Source organism: Heteronotia binoei, chromosome 6 (genome assembly GCF_032191835.1).
Source record: "Heteronotia binoei isolate CCM8104 ecotype False Entrance Well chromosome 6, APGP_CSIRO_Hbin_v1, whole genome shotgun sequence".
NCBI classification, from domain to species: domain Eukaryota; kingdom Metazoa; phylum Chordata; class Lepidosauria; order Squamata; family Gekkonidae; genus Heteronotia; species Heteronotia binoei.
This window is the reverse complement of record NC_083228.1, coordinates 104,355,711-104,368,571: the sequence shown is the minus strand read 5'-3', so window position 1 is coordinate 104,368,571 and position 12,861 is coordinate 104,355,711. Positions and strand designations below refer to the sequence as shown.

General features: G+C 41.7%; 1 protein-coding gene across 1 annotated transcript in view; it reads left to right on the top strand.

Annotated features, from left to right (window-relative positions):
- Positions 1–12,861, top strand: part of SLC9A9 (solute carrier family 9 member A9) — a 464,704-nt gene that overhangs the window by 125,935 nt on the left and 325,908 nt on the right. Inside the window, exon 6 of the mRNA XM_060242307.1 lies at positions 1,976–2,081. Within this exon, the coding sequence (XP_060098290.1) occupies positions 1,976–2,081 (106 nt within the window). The remainder of the gene's footprint in view (positions 1–1,975; positions 2,082–12,861) is intronic.

Here is a 12,861-nt window from a genome sequence, read left to right as displayed (position 1 = left end):
GCTGAAATGTCAGATGTTAACCTGAAACCCTGGAGGCAGTCTTAAACTTTGGGATTCCTTTGCTATGGAGACATAGTCAATTGCACAATTACATCCCAGAGTGAGCAGTGGTGAATTTCAGTGAGATACACTGTAATTTTCCAGTTCTAGAAATCATCTGAAATCCTCAAAACGAATTCCTGGGAAAGCATGAATACCCATTTGCTGCAAGAAAATATATATATCAGATACACAGGAAACATAGTGTTCAGTATAACAATTATCAAAGCAAAGAACAACAATAAAAGTAAGATACAATTTGAAACACTGATAAAACCGTACAGAAGATAAGTTGAAAAACAAATACCACATGATTTTTTAAGTTGGGGGGCATTTAAAGTACTTGGGGGGCACATGAATGTAATAAATATTAATTTAATTACTCCTGAGTAAACCAGGCACATCCATAGCCAGACGTTTAAAGTTCCCTTCCTGCCCAGAGTAGCATAGATGAGTGTTACTTCGTGGTGGGGGGGACTGGGGATGGATCAGGGGAGCCAGGAGCAACAGTGGCTGGCTGGGACTGGAGCATCCTGTTGGCTTTCTTTCTTTCTCTCCCCTCTCCTCCCCAGAAACTGGGAAGCAGAGGGGTGAGTGAGTGGTCAGTCAGTGAGGGCTAGGCTGCAAGAGGCACTGCCAGGGAAGGAGTCTCTGGCTATATTGCACATGCCATCCCATTTCCTGACCATTCTCAGAGCTACCACCCCCTTCCTGCTTTCAAGGCTGTGTCTTGCTTCTGGGTTACTCCACTTGGGTGTGTGGCCTCACCCACCCAGCCTCCCCTCTTGCCACCCTCCTCCCTGACTCTCTCCTTGGGGCTTCCACCTGCCAGCCCTGCTCCTGGCGGACATGTGGCTGCTCAGAAGCTGGGCTACAGTTGAGATAAGTGCAACTGGCCCGGAGAGGTCAGCTTCTCCCACCGCTGCTGGCAGTGCCCAGGCCTTCAGACAAGCCTTCTAGGGGCAGCAGCATCTGCACGCCCAACAACCTGTAAATTGGACCCATGCCCCTCCTGGCTTATTAAATCTTGCCAGAGGGAGCTTAGATATCCTGTACGGGATATACTTGTTTTATTAATTATGGTTTTAATTGTACTTGTGAATGTTTTAAATTGAATTATACGAATTATTATGTTGTAAGCCGCCCTGAGACACTTCGGTGAGAAGGGCAGGATATAAGTCTAAATATAAATAAAAATAAATAAATAAATAAAATATAAGAGCCAAGATCCTGAAACTGGATTACCTCAGTAAGGAACTGGTTCTTTGTAATATGGGGACCACAACACAGAAAGCCTGGTAGAAGACAGAACTAAAAGAATGTTATGGCCAAGCCAGGTGAGAGGCATGAATCATAAATAATTTTAAAAGTTTATGACATTCCAAACCTATGGATTGAAAACCTCTGTTTTAATAGAACTTGCACAAGACAATGTCCTGTTAGATAGGAATGTGTTCCATTTTCTTCCTATCCAAACGGTGTGTTTTAGCAAAGTAGCACCTGCTTCCTTCACAATGAGAATTGTTTGGGAAGGAGGGATGCCTGTGGGCTGTAATAAAGACTGAATGAGGGAGGAATAATAAACATTCAATAATACTGTTTATCATTTTGATTAACTCTTGATAAGATATTAGCAATGAGGAATGCACAATAATTACTATGATGCTTTTATAATAATAAAAAACTGGGTAACTTCCAGGAAAATTAGAAATGTAAATGCTTGCATCCAGAACAAGGATATAAGATATATACATCCCTTTAAAAAAAAAATTCTTAACAGGATTCATTAATGTACAGAATTGTAATTATGACCATAAAACAGATTTGGCTTAACAGGTATTTTCTTTCCATTAGGGAGTTTTTATCTCAAAGTTTCTAAGCAATCTAAAACTGAAAACTTTTGCTTCATGGTTCACTTTTATTTTGTTTCTTTCAGTGACAGTCCTGGCTATTTTCCATGAACTCCATGTTGACACAGATCTCTATGCACTCCTTTTTGGCGAGAGTGTCCTAAATGATGCTGTGGCTATAGTTCTCACATAGTAAGTACCAACACATTTATAATGAAAAATGTATTTTTTTTTCAATGTGTAGAATCTATCTTTTAAAAATCTAATTAGCATCCCTATGATTCTGTACAGAAGATAGGAAGAGTGTTTCTCTTTCTTCCAATACAGTTTTAGGGAAAACAAAAAAGGAGGAAAGAGTTAAGCATCCTCTTTCCTAACATTTCTTCAGAGCAGCATGTGGCCTTTAAGTAACTTTTTAAAAACGGAAATCCTACTCACAGATCCCCCATGTATTGTTATACACTGAGTTGTAGCCTCCCTAAATAGGTACAAGTGGTGAACATTGTGTGTGTTTTATTTTGATCTGAAGTCCAGATATTTACATAGAAATTTAAACCTGTTAAAGACAATCTTATAGAGAGACATCTTATAGAGAGATTATGAAGTCCTATGAGGTGGCAATCAAAACCGCAAAGAAAACATACTTTGCGGCTAAGATTGCGTCCGCAATATCGCGTCCGGCACAACTATTTAATATAATTCGGAGTCTAACAACACTGCCTCAAGGCAGACCAAATTCTAAAGAATTGGAGATTGGCTGTGAGGCTTTTGCAAATTTTTTTGCGGACAAGATCGCGTCACTCCGCCTCGACCTCCCTGCCATATTAGAGACAGTTAGCGAAACCGAGGCTCCGTGCCTGTCTTCGGATTGTGTTCTGGATGGTTTCAGCCCTCTCAGTCTGGAGGAAGTGGACAGGATTCTCTTATCTGCACGCCCAACAACCTGTAAATTGGACCCATGCCCCTCCTGGCTTATTAAATCTTGCCAGAGGGAGCTTAGATATCCTGTACGGGATATCATAAATAGATCCCTGATGGAAGGGCACTTTCCAACACTGCTTAAAGAGGCGGTGGTCCATCCCCTCTTGAAAAAAACATCATTAGACCCGGCCCAATTGGCACATTATCGGCCGGCCTCAAATTTGCCCTTTTTGGGCAAACTTATCGAGAGGGCAATGGCGATGCAGCTACAGACCTTCCTGGATGATGCTTCCATCCTCGATACCCTTCAGTCCGGCTTTCGCCCGGGCCATGGGACGGAGACGGTGTTGGTTACCCTGGTAGATGACCTGCAACGGCATCTGGATCGGGGCGGCTCGGCGGTGCTGATATTGTTGGACCTATCGGCAGCGTTCGATACGGTCGACCATCAGCTACTGGCCCGCTGCCTTGCCGACACGGGGATTCAGGGGTTGGCCTTGCAATGGCTTTCCTCTTTCCTTGAAGGTCAGAGACAGAGGGTCGCTATTGGGGACGAGCTTTCCCGGAGGCACACGCTTGACTGCAGAGTGCCTCAGAGTGCGGTTCTTTCCCCTATGTTATTTAACATCTATATGCGTCCCCTCGCCCAGATTGCCTGAAGGTATGGGCTGGGTTGTCACCAGTATGCTGATGACACCCAGCTCTATCTGCTTATGGACGACCGGCTGGTCTGCGCCCCAGAAAATCTGGACCAGGCATTACAGGCCGTGGCTAGGTGGCTCAGACTGAGCGTGCTGAGGCTAAATCCAGCGAAGACAGAGGTCCTTTGCTTGGGTTGTCAGGGTCCAGGAAGGGAAATCCCCCTGCCAGTTTTTGACGGTGCACCGCTGATAGCGACGCATAGGGTCAAGAGCTTGGGGGTACTACTGGAGCCTTCCTTAACAATGGAGGCTCAGATAGCAGCCACTGCCAAGTCTGCATTTTTCCATCTTAGGCGGGCAAGGCAGCTGGCTCCCTTCCTGGAGCATGACGATCTAGCAACGGTGATCCATGCAACGGTCACCTCGAGGTTGGACTACTGCAATGCCCTCTACATGGGGCTGCCCCTGTGCCAAACCCGGAACTTGCAGTTGGTGCAGAATGCCGCCGCCCGGTTGTTATTGGGGCTCCCAAGACGGGAGCACATTCAGCCGGGGCTTCGGGTTCTGCACTGGCTGCCAATACTTTATCGAGTTCAGTACAAGGTGCTGGTCATTACCTTTAAAGTCCTATATGGCCTAGGAGCTGCCTACCTGAGGGACCGTCTCTCCCCACATGTTCCCCAGAGAGTACTAAGATCGGGAACTCAAAACCTCCTCGTTGTCCCCGGGCCAAAGGAAGCCAGTTTGAAATCTACTAGGGATAGGGCCTTCTCCGTAATGGCCCCTTCCTGGTGGAACCAGCTGCCGGAAGAGGTAAGGGCCCTGCGGGATCTCGCTCAATTCCGCAGGGCCTGTAAGACAGTCCTCTTCCGGCTGGTTTACAACTAACCGGCACTTGAAACTGAGTGTAGTTTTTATAAGACTGCTGTATGTTTTTAATGTTTTAACTGTGTAAACTGTGTAAAATGTTTAAATTTTTATATTCTTATGTTAGATTTGTAAGCCGCCCTGAGCCACCTGGTGGGAAGGGCGGGATATAAATCACAAATAAACTAAACTAAACTAAAAACTAAAGTAACTCCATCCCCAAAGTCCTATGTGTACTCAGATACAAATAGAGCTCTTTCAAAAATGGCATTTTCCGTTGACTACAAAATAAGCAAATCTGCATATGGAAAGGGTTTTTGTTTGTTTGTTTTTGAGCACAGGATGCTGTCTCCTTAATATAATGCCTTTAAGGTGAAGCTTAAGAATATCAGCCAGATGGCCTATCGCTCTGCTTCTCTGATTCCAATCAATGTGTCTCCCTTTCCATGGGAACACATTAACAACTACAGCATGAGGATTAAAGACTAGTGTAGAGGAGGCTTTTACATTTGCCTTCTGGTCGCCATCGAACTTGTCAGACTGGAATTGCATGCTTGGGTTCCCTTTAATGGTTGGTAGGCTGCTAGCCTTGTTGGTAGATGAGCAGGCTGGGTTTAGGGAAGGACGTTCCACATTGGGACATAACTTGATTCTATCCCATTTGATTTACAAATATGCAACTAGCAGTACAGTCTCTCTTTATGCAGACTTTATAGACTTAAAATCTGCTTTTGGCTCCATTCCCAGAGGGAAACTATGGGAGAAGTTAAGTGCCACCTCAATTGACAGGAGACTTCTATTTCTGATACCGACATTATATACCACCACGTCTATTAGGGTCAGAAGTAATAAGCAAAGTCTCCTTACTGACCCTATTCCAACACTAAAAGGAGTCAAGCAAGGCTGTGTGCTGCCCCCTTCCCTTTTTGCCATCTTCATTAATGATATGATCAGCAACCTCCATCTAGTCAATACTCATCCCCCCTCCTTGGCCGGGAGGCAACTGGTAGCCCTACTTTTTGCAGATGACACAATCTTGCTATCTAGAACACCAGTTGGCCTGAGAAGAGCATTAGTACAATTTGGTCTTTATTGTGATCATAACCTCCTGGAGATTAATTACCAGAAAACGAAAGTAATGGCTTTCGGCCCAAAACCCAGGCTAAGGAGATGGAGTATAAATGGCCATAGTTTACAACAGGTAGCAATTTACAAATATCTGGGGGTCATGATTCAGTCCTCAGGGTCAAAGAAGGCCCACCATGAATATACTGCCAACTCTGGTCGCAAATCGACCCAGGCCATCATTAGGTTTTTTCTTACGAAAGGGGGTATTTTATACCAGTTACATTAAAACTGTTCTTGGCCAAAACAATACCCCAACTCACTTATGGAACTATGTTGGGTCCAACCTTATCAAGCTTTGACCCTTTTGAGAGCCATTTTTCACTTTCCAACCTGCGTTTCCAATGCAGTATTACACTTGGAAACTGGCTTGCTAAGGATAGAGGCTAGGGTGAGTCTTCTTTCAATCACCACTTGGCTCAATCTCAATCATTGGCCCACGAATATCACATCCCTGATCCTAAAGGACAGACATTGTTTCTCTTGGGTTAGAGCCATCCATCAGAAATTGTCTACACTTGGCTTTTCACCTGAATCTCTCCAGATAATGGCCCTGGATCAAGCCAGGGCCATAGTCAAACAGAGATTACAAGACATTGAGAGACAGAATGATATTGCCAAGGTCCCAGATTATTTACCCCCCCCCCCCCCCGCCAAAAGGAGATATGTGCTAACTCCAGCCTCCTATCTCTCAAATCTAACAATACCATCCCACAGAAGGGCCTTTTCAATGGCCCATTGCAATGTCTTTCCTTCAGCAGTCGTCGAGGGCTGCTTCAAAAAGGTGCCTATGGCTGAGTGGGTCTGTCCTTGTGGTGCAGGTAAAGTCGAAACAATTGACCATGTGTTGCTTGGGTGTGGCCTATATTTAGGCATACATGCCAGGTACATTTATTCTTTGCTTGAGGGATGTCTGGGGTTCTCCGATTTTAAAATCAGAAATATGTTGTTATCAGATTCCAATCCTCAATTCACATTTAAGTGTGCTAAATTCATGGCAGTAGCCAGGAGAAGTTGTGAGGATTATGTAAAGAAGGGGACTTGAAACTGCCTGTTTTTTAATTATTTCTGAATATTTTCAACCTTGTATTTTACCCTTTCCTAAATCCCTGAGTACTTTGTATACCACCAAAATGTCACTCCAACTGCTGCAAACTCAGAGACCATGCATAAGGTTGCCTAATTTTGTTCACATGCAATTAAATTGCATTCTATGGTTCCCACAAGCCAATGTTGAGACAATTAGTTAGAAGATGTCAGACCAATACTGCTTTAATTGTTATTTTTCATTATTTGTTTTAATGTTCAATATCTTATTTGTATATTTATATTTTATATATCCTATGTCTTATTTATTTAGGTCCTTCTTGATTTATACAATTTTTCTGTGGTTGTTGTTGGTCTGCATTGTGCTGTCTATTTGGTCATGGACCGTAATAAAACTTGATTTGATTTAAATATAATAAATGCTCATGTTAGTTGCTGCCTACTGGACCAAGCTGCAGCCACTTTTGTCTAGAAGCAGACTAGACATGCTCCTGTGGAAGTGGTATACAGAAAAGAGACTCCACAGCTGTATACGATTGCTGAAAGACTACAAAATCAACTGTGTAATGCACACAGTTTTTCTTATTATACTAATTGCAACTTGAATTGTTAACATCAGTGTCATTATTTATCAGGCAGTTCTGTGTACAGAACAAGATTTTACAGATATCCAAATACCATGTATATAACAAGTTGCCAACAATATTTATGTAAACGGGCTACCCTCATTACCCACTGGTGGCCAGGGGGACCTGGCAACCCTACCCTGAGCAATAACTGATCAGCATGGACTCTGATGTAGTCCACAGACTCATAGTTCTACTGTTGTGGGGAAAAAGTAAATATAGACAATGCAGCAAGCAGCCAGGGCAAAGTTTGTGAAACTAGTATAAAATAGTGAAAATCTGCCCTGAGCCTGTTTTTGGGAACGGGCGGAATATAAATTGCCTAAATAAATAAAATAAATATAAAAGAGATAAACACTGGACCAAGGTTCGGGGAACATTTTCCCCCTGATCTCTCTTATGCACCCAAACTGTTCACTGCTGAACATTCATTTCAGCCCTGAATGTCCATTTAGCAGAAAATTATTAAACTTAATTTAAAAATAATCTTTCCTTGCTCATTTAGAAACCAAAGGAAATTTCAGAACTGGAACTTTATTGGTTTGGTAAAACTTAAGCTACAAAAACAATTCTCCTTCTGAAACATAATTATTTTAGATACTTTCGGTATTTGTATCAGATCAACAATACCAAAGTAACATACCAAGCTTTTAAAAATTTTGTCGGATAATAAAATCTAATCATGAAAAACAAAATAGGATGAGAAAAAAATAAACCAATGAAGCATATTAAATTTACCAGTTATTTCATATTGTGGGAAAGTTTGATTTATACTGGGAATGGGAAATTTTGTGAGAGATGATTCAACAACTATATTTTCACTTCTACCCAATGTGGAAAAAATAGATTGAGTTTTCAATCCATGCACATTTGGGGAAAGATTTCAGATTTTGGATCATTCATGTTTTGACTGCCAAATTCTATTTCAACCAAGACCTTGTTTGGATTGGTTTTGCCCCCCCCCCCATGCCATCTTCTGCACCCTCATCTGAATTTTTCCCTTAAAATGTATATATTATAAAGGGTTAATTGAGTGTCAGTAAATGAGTACTACATGCTGTATGTATAAATGACAGGCATTATACATAGAAATACTGTGTAAATTGTATATGTAAACTGTACAGCATATATAGATAATATAAAAGAGTATGCATTTGTATTCAATACAAATCCAGCAGTGAAAGTAGAGAACTAACAAAAATATAAATGAATATAAAAAGAAATGGAACAGAGAACATTTGTTCACTCTGAATGTTGACTGCCATGAAAATTTAGAAAAGGATTAGTTGAACATTTAGTGCCATCTGCCTCTCTGCTAGTTGATTTTGTAGAACATCCAGAGTCCCCCCTCAATAAAACTTTGAGAGATCTTGAATTGTATAGGGCATACTATTATCTGTTGAAGAATTTGTTCACCATAATCTCATTTAACCTTAGGTTATATGTTTGCTGCCTTGTTTGAACAATTATTTCCATCTATGATATGAAACAGGAATTGTGTCATCATGATTCAGATTGTTAGGTGTGCATGTCTGAGGTATTCAAAGTATAGTGAGAAAATAATATGGGTCATCCTGTCAATCAGTCCCAAGGGGATGATTGCTTTTACACTGATCTTATGGAATTTGTTTGTGCCAAGACACAGGCACTGACATTTGAAATGCAGACACGATGACATCTAAGTCCAATGAAAGTACAGAGAATAATATTCAAACTGCAATCCTGCAAGGGCTGAAGACTTTGTGAGGATTAAGGGTCTCTGATCTCTTTGTGATGGTCAGTTCTAACAGTTCATTCCTTTTGAGAGGAAATATTTGCTGCTGAACATAGCATTATTTTGGTTTCCAGCATAGATTTATTGAAGATTTTCCTTTAGGACTGTGATTCTATATTACTTAAAGCTTTGATCTTTCATCCTCAGATGCAGAACTCAAATTGCAGTTTGAGAGGCAGTGAGCTTTTAATAAAATCCACAAACCCAACCTTTTGACTTATGTTCAATTTTAGGCCATTCAACAGGTGTTCATAAGCCATATCCTCAGCTATGTTCCCACAAACTATTCAGCTATAGTACATTGCATTATGAAAAAAATAGGGAGACATTTAATGGAAGATTTTTTTACATAAAAAAGGGAAAGGTTATCAGCTAAGATTTAAGGAAAGTCGCACAGAACAGTAGTTGTTCACAATGGATTATTCCTTTCACAAAACAAATTCCCCTTGACTAGTGAAATCTCTGAACTGGTCTGTCTCCTTGCTGTACTGTGACTATGATTATCCTCAGAAGAAGGGTAAAATAAAATTGTGATAAATATATGCGTTCATTCCTCATTCTAAATATTCAAAAATCAAAGAGACCAGGTAGGTCTTAACATTTCCTCTATGACAGAAATTCTGCTCATCCCTACTAAAACAAAACCAGACTGCAGCATGCTCCAAAAGGATGTCTCCAACTGAGGGGATGGGCATTAAAATGGCAAATGAGATTCAGTGTGAGCAAGTATAAAGTGATGCATGTTGTGATCTGAAGATGGATAGTTGTAAAACATTATCTGGGTGTGGACATATGTGGAATGTGCACTCTAGGCTTATTGAGGGGGAGACTGGGTGCATCTTCCCATGTTGTGCAAGTTCCCTAAATCTGGATTGAGAGAGGTTTCCCACTAACATGGGGCATAAAGGATTAAAAGGCTGAAACATCTAGTATTTGTTCACATTCTTTGTCCAAACACTGGGAGGTGGACTGTTTTGTAGGGAGCAGGAAGGGGGTTGAAGCTGCATTTGTTTCAAGGACAAAAGGAAGTATTTCTTCACAAAGTGTGTAGTTAAATTATGGAACTTTGGAAGACTTTAAAAGGGAAGTGCATAAATTCATAGGGAATGGAACTCTCAATGGCTACTAGTCACAATGGCTACTGATCCTGTCGGATGTCCACTATTTCCAGTACCAGAAGTAGCATGCCTCTTTATATCAGTGGCTGGGGAGCATAGGTGGGAGGATGCTGCTACATCCATCCTGCTTGTGGACTTTTTAGAAGCAGCTGGTCAGCCATAGAGTGAGCAGAAGGCTGGACTTGATGGGCCCTTGGCATGACCCAACCCAATTAGACAGGCTCTAGTCCTTCTCTCTGTTTTTCCTGATCACCATTTCAGTTCCTCCCCTCACATATTCATTCCCTTGCTAAAGCATGAATACTGCTTTCTTTGTAGCCAATCAGGGTTCTTTTTGAATGCTTATATTGTCCCTCATGTAAAGGAAAGGTTTTTAAAAAAAATATGCAAAGCACTTTCCCTTTGCCTTGAACACTCCTTCAGCCCCAACTCTTATAGAGTAGCAAGAGACTCTGACAGACAGAAGGAAGTATATGACCCATCCAAGAGCACTATGGAAAATGAGTAAACAGGCTGGCAGGAAACAGGAGACCCCTGAGGTAACAGGATTTAGATCTTAATAAAAATTGAGAGCAGATTGTACTCCTTAGCTAGGCACTTATTTATAGAGAGACAAGATAGAGTGATCCAGGTTAGTGGATGGGTCTTGAATAGAGATTGGGGGACTAAATCTTTATGTCTGTGGAGGTTTCTGAACTAATTGCTAAGGGGATCTATCACAAGATGTAGGGGGTAGGCTTGCCAGTCCCTAGGTCTGGGCAGGGGATCCCCTAGTTTTTCAGGCTCCTCCCCACCAGCAGGCAGCTGTCTGGTGGAGGGAAGCCCTGCCTCAACAGCCATAATGTGCCTTTAGGTCACAGGAAGGTTCAGAAGTTTGCAACTGCTTCTGTTTTGGAAGGTGTGTATGTGTCTTTACATCTCAGCAACACTTAGGCTGGGGGGGGGGGGGCTGAGCAGGAAGGGCCATGTGTGTGAGAAGGAGAGGAAGTGAGACAGCCCAATCCCTCTGTTCATTTTGCATTCCTTTCAGAAGCTGTTTGCATAGTAAAAGGGATAGTAAAGAGTTAACTAAAACCTGAGTATGGGATAAAAGAAAACTCCTCCCCCTATTCCTCTCTCTCTGTAAATTGGTTGAAATACAGTGGTTTGTTACATTCAGCAACCCCAGTGAGTAAAGCTATCTATACCATTGCTCCAGGGAGATCACAAAAGTGTAGGCATGCAAAGTTTATTTTGGCTGTTTTGAGGGGGGGGGGGGGAGAAAAAAGGAGACAGAGAGATTTTACTGAAAGTGTGGCTGCTGTGGAATCATTTGAATGCAAAAAAAAGGAGGATGAAATGAAGACTATTTAGGGGAACTGCACTGCTGTATTTTTATGTATTTATTTTTTGGGAATGGAAAAGTCTCCCGGCTCCACCCTCAAAGTCCCCAGATATTTTGTGAGGTGGACGTGAAACCCTAGAAGGGAATCAGGTCCTCTTTGATACCTCTATGATTTGAGCACTTCCCTGACAGGATGTAAACAAAAGTATATGAAAAAGACAGAGACAGCCAACGGTCATTATATTGTACAAGAAGCTATAGTATCATCTAATCATGGACAAACTACTCATGACATTTAGTTCTGCAATCGTTTTAAATTGTATTCTTTGAGTTTATAAAACTTTATAAGGAAATCCTCTCTTGTCACCTGATAATATACATGTAGAGATTTCTGGCAGATCATTATTTCCAAAATCTCTGCTTAAAGGCAGTGCAGCAGAGGTTGGCAGTAATGTTCTGTATTCTTGGTGTTTGGGGGGGGGGGGCAACAGTAGGAGGGCTTCTGGAGTTCTGGCCCCACTGGTGAACTTCCTGATGGCACCTGTTTGGGGGGGGGGGGGGTTGGCCACTGTGTGACACTAAATGTTGGACTGGATAGGCCATTGTCTTGATCCAACATGACTTCTCTTATGTTCTTATTTTCTTGGTATAAAAACCAGAAATTCCTAACCTCTATTATTTTGCCTGCATCAACATTGAAATTGCAAAATCTAATCCACCATTCCACAGACTACCTTAAAATAAATGGGAATGAAAGCTGCAACTATCAACTTCTCCTCTGGGCTCTTTTTTCATGTCTCCAGAGAACTTTGACTGAAGTCTCTCAGGAAAATAATGACCCTTGTCTGAGCTGCAGAAGATAATATTTTTCCATCTATTTTCAGCACCAGAAGTATACCCACCAACACAGTGAAAATAATGCCTGCACTTCTTTGCTATGTGAAAAGAGGATTGGAAATATCTGATAACACGATATGTGTATGCAATGGCTTAGTATCTAAACAGGAACACATCTGTATGTGCCCTGGAAATTGTCAGCCGCTTGCTCAGTTCATTTCAGATGATTCCACTGCATGAAATAATCCTGTCACAGTGGCTGAAATGTAGGCTCAAAAGGAGATAATTTCTTTGTTTCCAAAAACAGCAGTCCTGTGACTTTTCCTGTCTTTTCCCAACAGCATCTAAAGACAAATACACTGCATAGTTTGCCTGCTCACAACCGTTTATAATGAAATTGCTCTGACTTGTTCACACTGTTGCTATGATAGATCCAGATGATGTTGTGGATATCTAGGGGGAAAGGGAACTGATTTAGAATCCAGTTAAGAAAGCCAGGGCACTGCCATAATGACTCAACAGGAAATACTTAGTGAAGAAGGAACAGCAGAAATGGCAGAGAAGTTTAAAGGGGCAGTTTGCAAGGAGAAGTGGGACTTTTGAGTGGGCTTTACTTATTATTCATTATGCCGTTGAGATAAGGCATTGCAGGAGCTGAAAAAGAACACAGAGTTTTGTTTGCAACCTGCATT